This window comes from Podarcis melisellensis, assembly GCF_964234715.1.
Source record: "Podarcis melisellensis genome assembly, chromosome: 2".
In the NCBI taxonomy this organism is placed as follows: domain Eukaryota; kingdom Metazoa; phylum Chordata; class Lepidosauria; order Squamata; family Lacertidae; genus Podarcis; species Podarcis melisellensis.
This window is the reverse complement of record NC_138529.1, coordinates 53,290,521-53,308,401: the sequence shown is the minus strand read 5'-3', so window position 1 is coordinate 53,308,401 and position 17,881 is coordinate 53,290,521. Positions and strand designations below refer to the sequence as shown.

Genomic DNA, 17,881 nt, shown 5'->3' with positions numbered 1-17,881 from the left:
ATAATATCTGAGTTGCAAAAAGAAATTATCCAGCTCACCGTATGCAAATGTGATCTTCCTTGCCCCCTGAAAATGGTCTACTGCTTACTATTTAAATTGAGATCATGATGAGCTGATGGGCCTATTCTGTGCCTGCAGACTCTGCATTCCTCCAGCTCGGTGCTCCATGGAGGCAGCTGTTGTGCTGGAAGCCAGTTGATGCATTTCATTGCTGAAATTGACTTGAACTTTTAAAAATGTATATGTAATTTACAGAACAATACTGTGGCTTCTCATGTATGCCCCAAGGGCAGGACATGCATCATGTAAATGTGACCTTTATCGGCCAGTGTTCAGCGTACTCATTATCCCCATTATCCCCAGCATATGCTCAACATATGCAGCTACCTGTGCTTTCTGCAGAGATTGATTGAGAACGTGCAATTTTTAAAATGTTGCACCATGTGCAATGGGGGGGGGCACTGAGAAGATAAATTTCTGATCTCAGCATTTTAACTAACGTGCCCCACTTCCACAATTACTGTCCAACTGGCAACCTTCATGGTTTTGCTTCCATTTGGGAAGGGGGACTTGGGTGTAAATAAAGCAGATGGGGCTTTGCAAGGCACCTTTTATCATGCTTAATATTCTGTTGGGACCTGCCCAGAGTGGCTGGGGAAACCCAGCCAGATGAGCAGAATATAAATAAATTATTGTTGTTGTCGTCGTCATCATCATCATCATCATCATCATCATCATATCCTTATCATTATCATTCCCAAGCTGAGATAGGTCTTCATTGTTAGGTTGCATATCAAATTGATGTTATGTTCCCCCTACCAGCAAATCCTCAAACTTGTAGCTCAGTTTAAACCTATTTACACCCCCTGCCTTCCTTCAGTGGTAGAGGCAATGTTAAATCTTGGCTTCTCCATGAGCATCATCAGATTTTCTTGTCACACAGGTCTGAGAATCATCTAATGTATTGCAATCTTCAGTGGATACAGACATAAAACAATGTCATGGCATATTCTTCTACCTTACTTATGGCATGTGAACTTGAAAGAGAACACTGCATGGGATTTTGGGAACAACCCCCCCCCCCCCATAAATTTGTTCTGACACTGAAAAGTCTTTCTTTACATCTCACTTGTTACCAAACATGCAATGTCTGATTCTGATCCTAAAGGAACCAGTGTAAATCTAGTACGAACCAATGCTGGTACCTTATACTTCTGCTTATGATTAGAATTAGACTCTCAAGCTAGCACAGAGAATATCAGAATGGCCTTACAATGAAACCAGAATTTCAAAACACTTCACAAACACTTTTTCTCAATAGAAATGTGGTAAATTGCTAGGGTCTTGCATTTAGTCATTTTCCCTCTGTGCTTCACTGGGTGAATTCATTTAACTGGTGAATGCATTTTTGACTGATAAATGTATAGGTTGGGTTTAAGAACGTTGGCTGCTTAAATTTGCCCTGGAAGCACTGCGTTTGAAACAGCGGGAGCGTCATTCTCTTCCAAAGGAGGTGTGAAAAGCCACTTTGCCAAGTACGTGTCTGAATATACCATTGATTCAACTAGACGTAATAATACTAATTTGCACTCCGGCTCCCTCTTTTCCACTCCAGGATCTTAACACATTATGCAGTGGTAAAATTCCATCTCAAAAGCCCAGCTTGGTATGCAATGTTTTAAAGTAGATCTTTGCACAAGGAAAATGAGGGAGCGAGACAAATAATAAGATTGCTTCATAGTGACCCCAAAATTGGTAGGCGTACTGCTCACCTGAAAAGTCACTTATGTGAGCAATGAGGAGGGAAATCATGCAATCCCATAGATTAATTCTGTATATCAGAATTTTTGGTTTCAAAAATATACAAAGCATGTCAGAATCAGTCTAATGGATTGCCTTCTCTGATTAATTTTAGCAATTATTATTGATTTAAGTATTTCTACGGATTCCCCCCCCCATATTTGTACTGCTGTTTCACACCTCAAAGTCTTTTGAGATTAATGGATACTGCCAATTCAAAGTGCGTGTGATAACAGTTAAATTTGTGGTCCGAGATGTGTCTGGTCCTGGATGAGAGATTCTTTACTGCACCCTCATGGGAATGGATGGGTCCATTCATCCCTATGGGAGTGGGGGAAAGATATGGGGGCAAACTCAGAGAATGGAGCTGAAAGCTAACCCCCCAACCCAGCAGGTTATTCATGGGTATGGGTGGGTGGCTTTCTGCTCCCAATAGTCAAAACTGCACCCTTCAGACAACAGATTGAACATTGAGCACACACACACATGGACACTGTGGGGTTTCGATGGTCAGTATGGCTGCTCAAATGGGCCCTATTCTTTTTGAGTTCAAGTAGCCAACTGCTTGGCCATCTCTAATTATATAGACATATTTTCTGAGCTACTTTAACAACAGGGAAGAGCAGAGCACGTGATGCATGATCTGCTTTGTTCCCAGATTCAATCCCTGACATCTCCAGGTAAGGAGACCCTGGAAAGCTGCTGCCAATCAGCATAGACTATACTGAGCTGGGTAGACCAATAGCCTGGTTTAGTATAAGCTGCTTCTTTCCCTGTCTAAGGCTGTGAGCATCGGATAGTAAGAGGAGCAATTTCAGAGAGATTCCGAGAACTCAGGAAAAAAATAGGGCGGCCGGGGGATGTGGAATACTGCCACAGTCCAGGCCCAGAAGTTGAAGGTTGTTAACATACTGCATTTTGATTAAAATGAGAAAGTGTGTGTGTGTGTGTGCGCACACACACATAGTGAAAAGTCAGTAATTAACCGAACTGCATATTTATCATAGTCTGTCATTGTGTACAAACAATATAATGAATCCTGATTGTAGAATTACACTCCAGACACCTAGGAAACAGAATCAATCTAGCAAGACCCAGCAGCTGCTCAGGAACAGACGGCCCAACTAACCTGATTAAGTAGTGTTCTCAAATACAGTTGTGAGATTGGTGTTGTCAAACATCATGGCAGCATGAAGCAAGTTAAGCCAAGCACAATCCAAATTGTTTGGACTGCTTAATGGAAGGGAAGTGCCAAAGAATGCTCAGTGGCTTCTACAATTGGCAGGGCTTCTTCAAAAAAGTCTAAGGGAAACTTGTTCATGGCCTCGTGATAAATTCCAAATGGCAGGGATGTTATTAATAGTGAGATTTCCTTGACTAAACGGATGATTACCAACATTGTCTCCTCTTCACATCCATCAGAGCCCTTCTAGAGAGTTAGGGAACAATAGGCTGCTTCAGAAATAAGCTTAAGTGGAAAAGAGGAAGAAATAATTTCCATGTAAATAGAATTGCAGGGGTGTAGGTCTTATTGCAAAGTAGAAACTCGTGGACATGATCTCATATTCACATTATTTCAAATATATTAGTGAAGGGTGTTACACCTGTAAGTACTTCTCTTTGATGATTTGGGTTATCAGTATCGCAAAAGTTCCTTTTCACATTTCATGAGGGAAAAACCCCTCATATCTATGAGAAAGTCCTTTAAAGATTTGTGAGGAGGAATCAAGTGCCAAGATAACAGTATGGAAGTATTTTATGGGATTCGTGACGTATTTAACTACCATTTGAAATGTTAGCAATGCTGCATAACAATTAATTTGATATTGCTTAATTCATTTTGCCTTTCCCTCTTCCTCGAAGTTTCTATAATCCAAGGGCCTTGTTAGCCAGATTGGTTCTCTTATAAAGATGCCATGGGGTTTTAGCATAACCTAAGAGAGGGAGTGTTTGGAAATATTGCTGACTTAGAACTCAGGTCACTTAGAAGACGGGGGCCAAAATTATGATACCATTAATATCGGGGGGGGGGGGAATATTAGGACAAAATCTGAAGGTGAAGTCGTACTCATCTTATAACAGTAGGTATGATATTTTGGAGAGCGCATAACAGACTTTCAGAGCTTTACTAAACCTTTCAAAATTATATGTAAATCCAGAGACTTTTCTTTGTTCTTTGTTGTTGGTATAGAAAAATTGAGAATGATCAATATGCACCAGAACACATTATCCAGCATTGCTTTATTTCTCATTAGAAAACTCAAATTTCCTGATCCAGCAATCTGTCTTGCCTATGGGAGTTCTCCAGCCTGGAACAGTTTTCTGCTTAATTGCAATGATGGGAACTGATCCATGCACACATTCCTTCCCAAAGGGGCAATGTTAGTGGTGTTCCGTTGAACCCAGAAGCCATGCTCTGAATAACAATATAGAATAACTCTGTCTTATTAAAAGTTAATGGCCTGTGCCTGTCCCAACCACCCCTACAAGACATTCCACACAAGTCTCACACTGACTTAGTCAAAGTCCAGTAGTTTGTGCATTTGAAGCATCAAAGAGGCATCAGTCCCAGCACTATATTCCCATTAGCAGAATCCTGTAGCAGATTGTGTATCATCTTGGTCTCCTCAGCCTTTTGAAAAGAGTTTCCTCACATTTGTCAACCCTGCTTCTAGAAGGGGACACAGGGAGCATGGGAATGAAGAAAGGAGGGGCCAATAAGAAAGAGAACCTGGTAAACCCTACTTCCTGTCCGTCAATGCTGGAACAGGAAGCAGAGCTTTGGAAGTCAGAAATTAATGGAACTGCATATTTATCATAGTCTGGCATTGTGTACAAACAATATAGGGTGCTGTGTTCAGAGCTTGAGAGGGCTCTTATACCCTCAAGAGTTGCCAAGGGGATATCCCCCCTCATACAATTTACCCTATCAGCACAGCATTATGATGGGAAAATCCAAAACTGATAGAATTCGCTCTGTTGCACATTTTATTCAGGTACAGAAACCTTAAAGGAGACAGTGAAGTCCATGAGGTAGAATTTCACAAATGTGTTGGATCTAAACAGCCAAATCGACCAAATCCTACACAGCAGGATCTGAGAAAGCAACATGGCACAAAGCAGTTTAATCCTAACTTCCGTAGCCACCCTGCTTTAGGTAATCCTTGTAATATGAGAAATAGAAACTAGACACAAAATTAGTGTGGGGAAAACCTGTGCCTAACACATAAGAAAAACAACACTCATTAGTTTTGACAGATTTGAATGGCTTTTCCTCATACTACATTCCTCAGGACATAGCTATCGAGCTGCCATGACTGCTAATATCCATCCACACAAGACTTCATTATATGTTTCCTGCTGCTGCACATTTTAATTAGCAGTTTACTTTTCCTTACCTGCATTAGCAGAGTTTCTCAACCCTAAATAATATATGAAAAATGGTAGCTGATGGATATAAAAATGGATATAAATCTTTATGCTTTAAAGTCTAAATGAATTCCTAAACCTGTGGTGGGAATCCTTTTTCTGCCAAGGGCAGTTGGGTGCCACATGTTGATGGAGGGCAGAGCTAATGCCAAAACTGGGTGGAATTTCCAGGGCTGCAGGATCTTTTTCTGCCACCTAAATTATTTCATGCACAGAAAAGGAAGTGATTCTCAGAGGAGGGGTCGAAAGAGCATAAGAGGACTGGCAAGGGTGGGGGAAGCTCATGCAGCCTCCAAGCCATATGTTCCCCATCTTGACCCCTAAACCATGAACAGTCTTTGCAAAATGCCTCCATTGTTGGAGAAGTCATATAAGAACTCTCCCTTTGATTTCTTGCATATAGCCAAGGAATGTTGACGGTAGTTGGAGAGATGAACCCAGGCTTTTCCTCCAATGTGGCATGGTTATTCTTGTGCCATGGCATTATTTGGAAAGTTCTAGCAGTTATCAATCATCTGCCATATATTCAGCAGCTACCTTCTGTTTAAACTTTTAAACACCTGCTGAAAACCTTTCCATTCCACCAGGTCCATGCAGGCAAATAAAAATGCAAATTTCTACAATAGCTAATTGATGTCTGATTTCAATATGTTTTTTATTGTGTGGTTTTCTGCACTGTTACAAGCCTCTCTGATATTTTTTCTATGTAATAGCAGTATACAAATGAATGAATATATAAATATTGTCCTAATAAAAGATTGTCCTACTCAGTTTGAGCCAGTTTTAAAAAGAAAAGAAAAACAAAACTATAATCAAATAGCTGTAGATCAATAACAGCTTTCCAGAGTATGTCCAGAAATGTGAGAGCTGTGAGATCAGTGAGGAACTTTTCTGTGATGATTCCATATATATGTAATGTTTCTTTTCATGAGAGCATGATTAGCTAATGCAATAAAACTTAGCATTTAAACAACACCAGGTAGGATGAAAGAAAACAAAGAGCAGAGATTGAATGAAATTTAAGAGCTACAGCTTGATTTAGAAGTCTTGGGAAAATAAAAAGATTTGGTTCCAAGAAGAGATTAATGTACTGAGGATACCCTTTCATTCATAGCCATTGAATGGGTTGTATCTTGTTCACACAATGGAACTCCTCCCAAGTGCACAATGCATGCACTTTCCAAATCTGTTCTGGAGTGGTTGGGTTCCCTACCTTTCTTTGGTGATTACTCATAGTCGAGTAAGAGTGTCTTCCATGAACACGGTCTTAACAGTGAGTCCCTAAGTGACTTGGAGGCTAATTCTGGATCCACATGTCCCCACAATCGGGGCATAGGTTTCCGGACGGGAGTTGATCGGGAGTGAGGGTTTGCCAAATGTGCCTTCTTCTTAGCATGTTTCTCCCTTTTGTCCTGCGTTCCACTGTCTTCAAAGTCCATTACACCTTCGGTAAAGGCTGTTCTCCAATTGGAGCACTTGCAAGCCAGCGTTTCCCAGTTGTTGGTGTTTATACTACATTTTTTTAGAGTCTTTAAAATTAAAGAGCTTTCCATCTGTTCAATATATGATTTCTACCCCAGTGGGGAGTTTCCCTTCAACAAAGTGTAGGATCATGGCAATGAAAATAATAAATAGAGTTGGGGCGATAACACAAACCCGTTTAACACCTGATCCTGCTGTGAATGGTTCGCCTTGAGAGCCATTGTTATCTGCGATCGTTGCTGTCATATTATCATGGAGGAGCCAAAGGATGTTCACATATTTATCTGGACAGCCAATTTTAGAAGGACAGTCCACAGGGCATTACGATTTACAGTGTCGAAGGCCTTAGTCAGATCAATAAACACGATATTCAGGGGTTGGTTTTGCTCTCTGCATTTTTCTTGAAGCTGTCAAGCAGTGAAAATCATGTCCACTATCCACCTGGAAGGTTTAAAACCATTTTGGGATTCAGGAAGGGTCGCCTGTTAGGAGATGGTTTGCTAAGATCCTTGCAATAATTTTGCAGGCCACAGCTAATCAGGAGATGCCTTGATAGTTTCCGCAATCCACTTGATCTCCTTTTTTAAAAAGGTTGATAATTTTGGCATCTCTAAAGTCTGCTGGGATCTCCTTTCCCAGATTTTTTCGATGAACATGGGAAATTGTTGTGTAAATTCAATTCCACCCACTTTGAAGACTTTGTCAGGTATCCCATCAGGTCCGCTGGCTTTGTTGTTTTTCATTTGGTTAATAGCTGTACACAACTCTCCCAGATTTGGAGATACTACAAGCTCATCTCTAATTTGTTTTTGCAGAATTTGTGAGAGGACCTCAGCAGCTACAGGGGAGTTGTGGTTAAGGAGATGCTGTTAATGTTCTTTCCAGTGCAGTGCAATAGCTTCTTTATCTTTTAGAAGTGTGCTAGCATCTGTTGAGTGTAGGCGGAATATGCCATGATTTATTGGCCCATATACAGTGGAACCTCTACTTACGATCATAATCCTTTCTGGAGGCCTGTCCTCTGGAGGAAACTGGACGCTAGTAGAGGTGCTATGGTGTGTGCACGCATTCGGTGGCAACGTGCTTCTAGGCATGTGTAGACGGCAGCAGCCACTTGTGCTCATGCACAGATGGCAGAAGCCGCTTCCGCACGTGAGCGAATCGCAGCAAACCCGTGTTTACTTTCAGGTTTGCCGTGGGCACAACTTGGAACGTCCGAGAGAAGAGGCGGATGTAAGTCAAGGTTCCACTGTATGGTCTTTGTGGCTTTAAAGAAACTCTGTGCATCATGATATCAGCTAAGTGCTGGGTCTCTTGAGCTTCTTTTATCTACCCGGTGTTCTTTAGTTCTCTGGTTCTTCTTTGAACTTCAGCCTTAGCGTTGGCTCAGTTTTTTCCACAATGCATAGTCACAATGCATGCACTTCCCAAATCTGTTCTGGGGTGGGTGGGTTCCCCAACCCTCCAGAGCACATTAGTAGGGGGAGAGGAAAGAGAAATTCCATTGTATAAGTGTAAGGCCTTGCACCTACAGGATGACTTCATTGGTTCAACACAGTGTACCTGCTCAAAGAATTCAGTTTGATTCCCTCCATCAACCCACAGAACCAAGGAAGATATTTTGCTCTCTGAGGCAAAATTATACCCCCACCCTTCTATGCACTTATGCTGACTGGATTAGCAGCTGAATCTTGCATCAGCAGGACAGAACAGAATCCCCATTCTCTGCCTGAGGGCAGCAGGAGAGTTTAGTGGACGTAGGGCAAGCCACAAGGCACGTACAACTCCAGCACCCCACCCTCTCTTCCTGTTGTCCCTTGCCTTATTCTGCCTAAAGATGGGGTTGACCCTGAGAAGTGCTACCCACCTCAGTTCACCATGGCCATATGAAATTGGAGTCACAAAATGTGTCAAAGCAGATGCCCGGATACTGGAAAGGAAATGATGACTTGCTTGCAGACACTTTCTTTGACTCAAGCAGTATTGAACCTTCTTCTTTTTTACTTCGGTTTGTTGCAATGGCCAATATCAGGATGAAGGCACTGGGATTTAGGGACTAAAGTGAGAAACTTTCTGGGAGTAGATAAGGATGCTGATATTAGGCAGTGTGTAAGCACAGGAACAGTATGTGGGTATGAAGCCATTTCCTGTGATTTTTGGTTTAGACTCTGATTCTGCACACATCACTTACTTGGCCTACATAGGCACTGAAGTGTGCAGCTCCCTCATTAAATTATTTATGGATTTTGAAAGTTTCATGCATTTACAAACACATGAAGTGAAAAAGCACCCCCCACACAAAAAAAACCACCCCCACAATTCTTCATCAGGTTGGGTTGTTTGCCTTGCACTTAAAGGGTTTTAGCCATCCAACAGAGAGAACTATAACCATGTGACTATTTGTGACCACTCTTACAACGGCCAGTGAGAAGAACTAAATGTAAACATGGCTTAATAACATTTGATGTCAGGTTTATCCCCATCAAATGGGCGATCTAATGGCATAAAGGAAGTAAATTGTTATGGGGTGTGCTAGAGTTGTGAGTGCATAGGCTTTAAATTCAGTCAAATGGATTAAACTGAGGGGGGAGGGGAATTATTTATCTTGATCATGCAGACTGAAGAACTGAATCAAGGCTACAAAATAGTTTTATAGCTTATGCAACCATGCTTTGTGTGGCATTCCCTTCCCTTAGAATGGTTTGTGCTTTAACAGAATAAATAGTCAATCAGTCAATCAATCAATCAATCAATCAATCAATCAATCAATCTGTTGATACAGTCAACAGATCTCACCATAAAACTTGTCCATCAGTTAATATATGCATCATAATTACATATTTTCTTATGTAAGTGCTTTTGTATAAACACTAATCAACCATTTTATCCTGAAATGCTTGGCTTCAGTTCAGAAAAAATGCATAGGGTTGCCATATTTTGAAGAGCAAAAAAGAGGACACATTTGCTGACTTCTACTTTTAACTATAGATTGCTATGACGACTCTACCCATGAAAAAGAGGACATGCCATGGAAAAAGAGGACATATGGCAACCCTGGCTTGAGGACCATTTGGGATAAAGTGGTTTACATCAGATCTATTTGTTAAAACATGTAGGATACCATCTTTGTGTCTGTTGATCAAAATATATGGCTCTGTCCAAATGTTTGTGGTAGATTTCTGGTGCTTCAAGGCAAAATACATATGCATATATGAATAGTGTTTCATTTGATGGTTTCTAAGGTCACATGACCAGGATCTCTTAGGAATTATTGTTATGAGCATAGGTGGCTGTGATCCAAAGGAGTGTTGCACATGTTGCTACAATGGTGAAAGAAACCATGATGATGTGCACTTGTGTAGAGTCTCCAGCCATACAGCCCACAATGGGCTCGCCCCATTTCTGTGTGTGCTTCTGGATTAGATTTCTGGATTAGAGTCACTATTGTGTTTATGAAGTCACTGTGTATTATCTTAAGGAACAATCCACTTGCAGAAGAGCAGGAACATCAAGGGACTAGAATTTTCCTTCTGTTCTGGCCCAGTGCTGCAAGGCCAGTTTATACATTCAGCAGAAGCACGTGGTAAAGATTTTACTGGACTATATAGCATTTCATACTAAAAGTGGGGGGATGGCATGTTTCAAAGCTTCCCCTATGGGTTGGGTAGCAAGTGGGACCTATCCGTAAAAAAACAGTATATCGTGGAAACTACTTCAGCCTAGCTCTCATACTGAGAAGTTATTACTTCTACTATAAAATGTGGAATGTTTCTGATGTGGTGAAGCTTTCAGTCATGCAACACTTCATACATATTCCAAAATGGCGCAGTCCAATGAAACTTTAACCATTGATTCTCCTGAATATATATGCTGGTCTGAAAAGAAACTGGGTGAGCTTATTCTGTGGAATTCTATAGCGTTGCATTCTTAGCTGGAAAACAGATGGATTAGCAGTGAACCTCGGAAAGTTCATTCATGCCTGCTTTGCTTTTGATGTGGCACTGTTGTCTGAGAGAAAAACCAGAGAAGATTTATATCTGTTCTATATCTGACAAAAGCCCAAAGACATCCATCTCTATCTGTTATTCTCCTGCTGAATTACCTTCTTTTTTTAGCCTGTTGAAAGTTGGCAGTTTAATTTTGGAATAAATCATCCTATGATTTCTGAATATTGTTCTAACTCTGCTCTGTTTTCTGCAATGAAACAATAGGTCACTCCAGTGGGGGGAAATTACCGTTGAGTTAAAATGTCAGCTACAAACTAAAGACTTGTGAATCGATAAGGCTCATAGATGTATTTTTCAAAAGTTCATATGATCTGTTTTTAACTAAGCCTCTGTGTGCAATTCCTTTTACAGAGATGGGAGATTTTTTTAAAAAAAAAAGATTCAATTTAGCTATTATTGACTTTTTCCCCCAAGCTAGACACAGAAGGACTCTCAAAGCAGGTCTATAAATTAAATTAGCCACTCAGTACACAGACTGTGGGGCTCCTTCGTCATGAACAGAGAAGAGCAAGTAGGAAGTGAGGAGAGAAGCTGTTTTCCACTGTTTTTGTAAATCACGGGCATTTTGTTAACAGGTGTTGCAGACATAGAAAGTTGGGAATGAAGGCAGTGGGAGGAATATATATATATATATATATATATATATATATATATATATATATATGCATGCAGTGCACATATTTCAAAAATGCATGAGCACTCTAGGAGCTCACAAAGTCATGTTTCGCTCCACTGCAGTTGCCTTTTCATGAGGGGGGGGGAAAGGATCAGCCGCTTGATTTGTATTTAACTATGTACCTAACAGCTGTAGATAGGCTGTGCAATGAAGTCTTGAGAGAGGAAAAATGCCCTGGATATTTTGAAGAATTTATTCAGACTGGCACAAGAAGGAGGTTTTTGTTCCTAAGGAAGCAAGGCTTTGCATCTAACTGCTTTAAATGGTCTCAATGAGATGAGACACCTTCAGTTCAAACTTTCCTCACACCTTCTTTCTACGTACAATGCATGGATGGAGAAAGGAGGAGTGGGATTGCACTGCTGCACCCAAATCCATCGCACATAGACCCCAAAGGTCTGAAAAAGAATGCTTAACTGTGTGTAAACATATGAGGTACTTATACATGTGCACAAGTCAAACACCCCTTTTCAGACTTCACAAAGGACAGAGGGTGGGACCAGGAGGGTGCATGTTATTGGGGACAGGACTAGTGGTGCAGTTCATCTCCCCTCTTGTCTTCCCTTGTCCATGTAAATATTCTATATATGGAGAAGATGAAGATCAAAGACAGCAATAGCCTGTGTGGTGCCTTTCAACTCGCATGTGCCCCAGTTGTTGGACTCAGGCTCCCATCTGCCCAGCCAGCATGGCCAATGGAGAGGGGTGACTTAAGTTGTAGTCCAACAACATCTGCAGGCCACCACATTAGTGACCTGTGATCTAGGGGCTTAAGTGGTTTGCTAAAAAAGTAAGTTAAAATGCACAAATATGCACAGAAACCCTTAGAAAAAGGCATAACAGTCTGAAGTCAAGAGGCCAACAACTCTTATCTATACAAATGTTTCAGAACATTAGCACCCATTGGCAATGAAAAGCTTCTGTTCAGAGAGAAAGGGAAATTTCAATTTTCTTCACTAAGGCCTGTCCAAATTGCCATTCTTGGTGCCAGCATGGTTCTCTCCAGAACACCTGTTCCAAATAGTCTTTGTCAGTTTGTGATTTTCAGATGACACAAGAAGCATATGCCAAGCATAAGTCCTCCTGATGCCACTAGGCAGTCCTACAGTGACGTACAAATCCCCTTTGCCACTGCAGCTCAGAAAACCCACCTCTCACTTGGCAGCTGAATGAGATCTTGCTTTGAAATCAGAGCTGGACACCCAAAAAAATAATATAAGGGATTTTTGTTTGATTATCTGTTGATCATTACTGTATATCCCTTTGGAGATGGTTATGTTTTTAAATCCCACCTGGGATGGTCTGGTCTGCAGTCTTATATGAATAATTCCCATTGAAATTAGTGGGACTTGCCTCTGAGTAGAGATTCATAGGATTGGGCTATTACTTACTTTAGAAAATAACAGTGCAGGTCTGTCATTATGGGTGGTGTCTCTGTGTTGCTTATTAAGTCTCTGATATCATGTATGGGGCCCCTTGATACAAGGGATGGCAGTCAGGTTCTGCCCTTACTGCACCCCATAAATATAGAAGAAAGGAAAAAGATGTCCCAGAGAATGGGGAAGGGGGTAAATCTATTTCCTGCTCCTAATGGCTAAAGCCTGTTCCTGTTTGCATAACCCACTCTGTATTATGTTTATTTTAATCACACAAGAGTGTGGCAGAAGTTTAGAAAGTGGCATCCCGTCCCCTCATTTGCATCTCTGGAAACTGTGCCCCAGTTTCTCTTGCAGATGATGTGTCTCTGTTAAGAAGCTGCTACTCAGCAAACTAAATTATATTTGGCTTGATTTGAATGATGGTTATGGTCCCCACAGGTTGGGAGTGATGATTATGTTCTCTCCAAAGACAGATGACATTTTAAATCCATCATTAGCTCAGTATTTCATTCAGAAGGCAAATGATTTCCCCCCTTTATTGTTTTTCTTTAAAAAAACTGTTCTAGTTCTTCCTTCTAGCCATATATTATTACTTTGGGCACATCTTCAACTAAGCATTTTTAAATGGCAAATCAAGAAACCAATTAAGACATATTTAGTCTTCGGTGCTGCACCCACTTACGCACACTTAAATCCTATTGATTGCAGTAGAACCTAAATGCATGTAACTGGTCAGGGGATTTCAGTCATAAACATTGGTTTGCGTTGTGTGTGTGTTTAATGCTAGAGGCTTTCCAGCTGGCTGATTACAAACCTCAAAGACCAGTAATTTTTCTTCCCAGAAGAGTCTCAGTTCTCATTTGTGTGCTCCATCCATCCTGCCAATATATCCACTATGTGGCGATGACATATAATCCTTTTTTTTAAGCATATGAATGAAAGCTGCATTGTATGTCTCTCTGAATCTTGCCAGGTCTACAGCAGCATGTCCTTACCACGTTCTCTGTTTCTATTTCCAGGAGAGCCTTCAAGATGGTCTTCATCACACTGTGACTGCTGCTGTAAAAATGGCAAAGGCGACAAAGAAGGAGAAAGTGGAACCTCCTGCAATGAACTCTCCACCTCGAGCTGCGACAGCCAGTCAGAAGCCAGCTCCCCTCAAGAGACTGTCATCTGTGGCCCGGTCACCCGCCAGTCCAATATACAGACTCTGGATAGGCCAGTCAAGAAAGGCCCGGTGCAGGTACTTCAGCAGTCTGAAATCCGGAGGAAAAGCGACCTGCTCCGAACTCTAACTTCCGGCTCTAGGGAATCCAACTCTAGTAAAAAAAAATCGGCGAAAGAAAAGCTCTCGATTGAGGAAGAGTTAGAAAAATGCATCCAGGATTTCCTCAAGATCAAAATCCCAGACAGGTTTCCAGAAAGGAAGCACCCTTGGCAATCTGAACTGTTACGAAAGTATCGTCTATAGGAGCGGGGTTAGGGCAAGGAAAATCACCTTATTGCAATTTACAGAATGAGATCCTACATGATAAAAGAAATAAAATAATAATGGTAATAATTTGTTAGATCACACACACAAAAATGACGATGACCCACAATCCATCACTATAGTACAGCCTAATTTGCCTATTTCACCAAAGCATTCCTAATTACACTATAACAACATCCTCCCTGTGATAGGAGGATTAACAAGGCATTCATCATGTGTTAACCTCCTGACATATGCCATATGCTTGCAGTGCCACACGCACAGCTAAGGAAACGTGCAGTATGGTTGTGGGTTGGCACCACCAATGATGAAAATTCTCATATGGTCGTGCAGAGTTTTATGGTGGGCGGTGATTTTCTAAGCTGCATGCCTTCTTGAGTTCACCTTTAATGTCATTTATTTGGAGAGAGAAGCTGGGTCAGGCAGATGTCAATGGTCTTTAAAGGAAGATGTGATGTCTTGCCGGTTTACACCAGGAGAGAGTGTATATATGTCTGTGTGCCACATAAAAGCTTTCTTCGTTTCCTCCTTTTAACTGTGTGTTACTCTCAAAAAGGAACTACTAGAGCTTACTGGATGACCTATGTCCTCTTCCCCACCCCTGTAGAATTATGTACAGAATAAGTATTTGCCCCCTTCTTTTCTTGGAGAGGAGGGTCAACTCTTGATATCAGCGGTAGATCTGAATTTGCTCTGTTTGCACACCATGAATGTTTATGAGCCACAGACTGCACTCAGCTTAGCAGGAACATCTGACAAGCCAATGGCTGCAATCCAGTAGGGAGATACGTGCGGGGTCCAAGTGGTTGTGGGCTGTCACACTTCAGATTTTGCTCAGTTTCTCTTTCAGCAATTTTCATCCCAATCCCTTAAACTTGGAGTGTTTAAAAAATAGCCCCCTGGATTCAGGAGGGAGAGCTGCTGGAATTAAAACTGATAGAACTCTAGTGTGCATGGAGAAATGGCAGACATCCGCATTGTGAATTGTAAGTGCTGCCAATGTTGGTTTTTTTTTTTTTTGGTGTGTGTTTTTTTTACTGGCCCTGCCTTCCAAAGAGACTTTATGTGCATGCAGAAATCAAGCAGGAAATCCTTTCCCATCATGTTATCTCCACGCCAGAGAATATTTCTCTCCCCCCCTTTTTTTTACATATCAGTGATGGCACAGGGACAGTAAAATAAGTAACTAAATGGCAACACTAATTGTACCTAGTTGTTGGCGGGGGTGGGGGTGGGAAGAGAGAATAGGTTCAGTTCTAGTTGTGTACCAAATGGTCTTTTGACCATCTTGATACCATTTTCCTGGCATCTCTGTTAATATGTTAGGCGATTTTGTCTACCTCTCCTCTTTCGTCCTTTCTCATGCTATAGAGCTCTCATCCCACCCCCCTACAACAAATGTGTTTCAGAGATTAAGGATGAAAAGGAAAGAAACCAGTTGAAAGAGGAGATGCTGATGATTATTCCTCTTCTGGAGGAAGAGGTCAAGCCGCTGAGTTGTTGATTTATGTGGGCTTGCCAAGCGCTGCTGCCAAGAACATATTTGGCCCAAATAAATGGGGGAGAGCAGGCTCCCATCCCCTTTTGACACAGATGCAATTAGAAGAAATTATAGGCCTAACAAGATGCATTTTGCAGGAAATGGATTGTTCAAGTGACAGGCAACATTCCGCTTCTAGCTGCATGCTTTTGAAAATGAAATTAAAAATTGAAAAGTATCCATATGCACTCAGCTAATGGGGATTCATGGGGGCGGCGGGGGCGGGGGGGGAGCAAGGGCCTTCTCAGAACACAAGAAATTCCCTTTGAGGGGAAGAGCTTCACTTACTTATGAACATCTTTTTTACCTATAGCATTAGACTGAAAGGGAGGCAGGGTCTAAAGAAGCTTGTGTGGGAATGTGTGAAGAATAAAGTGAGATGTGCAGACACAAAGCACTTGAGATACAATAGAAACTTACCTCCTTTAAGCAGCAGGCCAGCCCTTCAGGCAAACCCACTTTGTCTATTTTGTAGACACAGGTTTATTCCAATTATGAGCACCCTTATATAAAAGCAGGTTCTGCTGTAATAAACAGGACTTAACCTCCCAGTATAGATGATGGTGATGATTGATGAGCTCAAGATAACATGGTTCTTTCCCCTACATCCTACTTATTATCAACAACCCCATGAGGTAGATGAGGCTGCAAGTTAACCAAGTGAGCTTCAGGCTGAGTGGAGATACGAACCTGACTTTTCCATCCTAGTACTCAAGAGCAGCACATGCCGTGAGGTTCCTGCTTACCTGGATGGGGATAATGTGGGCTGGCAGGAAGGTCACCTATGGGAGCAGCAGACTGCAGCCCTGCCTGTGCACCTGTGCACCTCTCTGCAGTGCTTCCCAACCCTAGACCCATCCAATTAAGCAGCAGTGCAACAACCACTTTTGGGATGGTGCAACTTCCATGATTATTGCCACATTTTAGTTGTTAGCCCTCAGGGTGCTGAGGAGTCAGAGGAAACATTCTGAAGGGAAATATTAGGAAGTTCAGTATGAAATGGTGCTGAAAGCATGTACACTACCAGTACTTTCTGGAAGTAAGAACTGTTTGGCTTCCTTGGGAAGTGGTGGACTCTCCTTCATTATAGGTGTTTAAGCAGAGGTTGTATGGCCATCTGTAGTAGTAGTAACAACAACAACAACAACAACAACAACAATTTATTTATACCCCGCCCATCTGTCTGGGCCTCCCCAGCCACTCTGGGCGGCTTCCAACAAAATATTAAAATACAATAATGCATCAAACATTAAAAGCTTCCCTAAACAGGGCCGCCTTCAGATGTCTTCTAAAAGTCTGGTAGTTGTTGTTTTCTTTGACACAGTGGCGTAGCGTGGGTTGTCAGCACCCGGGGCAGGCAAGTAATTTGTGCCCCCAACCCGTGGATTTGCGCCCCCTAACCCTAACCCCCAGATGTTGCGCCCGGTGCGGCCGGCTCCCCCTGCACCCCCACGCTACGCCACTGCTTTGACATCTGGCGGGAGGGCGTTCCACAGGGCGGCCGCCACTACTGAGAAGGCCCTCTGCCTGGTTCCCTGTAACTTTGCTTCTCACAGTGAGGGAACCACCAGAAGGCCCCCAGCATTGGACCTCAGCGTTCGGGTAGAATGATGTGGGTAGAGATGCTCCTTCAGGTATACTGGACCGAGGCCGTTTAGGGCTTTAAAGGTCAGCACCAACACTTTGTGCTCGGAAATGTACTGGGAGCCAATGTAGGTCTTTCAAGACCAGTGTTTTGTGGTCTTGGTGGCTGCTTCCAGTCACCAGTCTAGCTGCAGCATTCTGGATTAGTTGTAGTTTCCGGGTCACCTTCAAAGGATGCTTTAGCTGAGATTCCTGGATTGCAGGGGGCTGGACTAGATGACTCTTGGGGTCCCTCTTCCAACTCTACAGTTCTATGATTTTATGATACTAATGGCTTTTAAAAACTTCGATCAGGACAGAATTCTATGGCTTTCAGAATTACTGGTGGGAACCAATAAGCATCAGTTTGGTATGCCTGGGCTTAATTTTGGAGGACAGAAGAGAGTCAGGATGTCTATCTGGGAACACAATCTTCCAATCTGCAATGCCTGT

The 17,881-nt window shown here is 42.1% G+C and overlaps 1 protein-coding gene across 2 annotated transcripts in view; it reads left to right on the top strand.

Moving 5' to 3' along the window:
• KCTD16 (potassium channel tetramerization domain containing 16) overlaps window positions 1-15,279 on the top strand; it is a 149,200-nt gene extending 133,921 nt beyond the window's left edge. For both annotated transcript variants that reach the window (XM_081900819.1, XM_081900818.1), the window contains exon 3: window positions 13,793-15,279. In XM_081900819.1, the coding sequence (XP_081756945.1) occupies window positions 13,793-14,244 (452 nt within the window). In that variant the 3' untranslated portion in view covers window positions 14,245-15,279. The remainder of the gene's footprint in view (window positions 1-13,792) is intronic.
• Window positions 15,280-17,881: the final 2,602 nt, after the last annotated feature.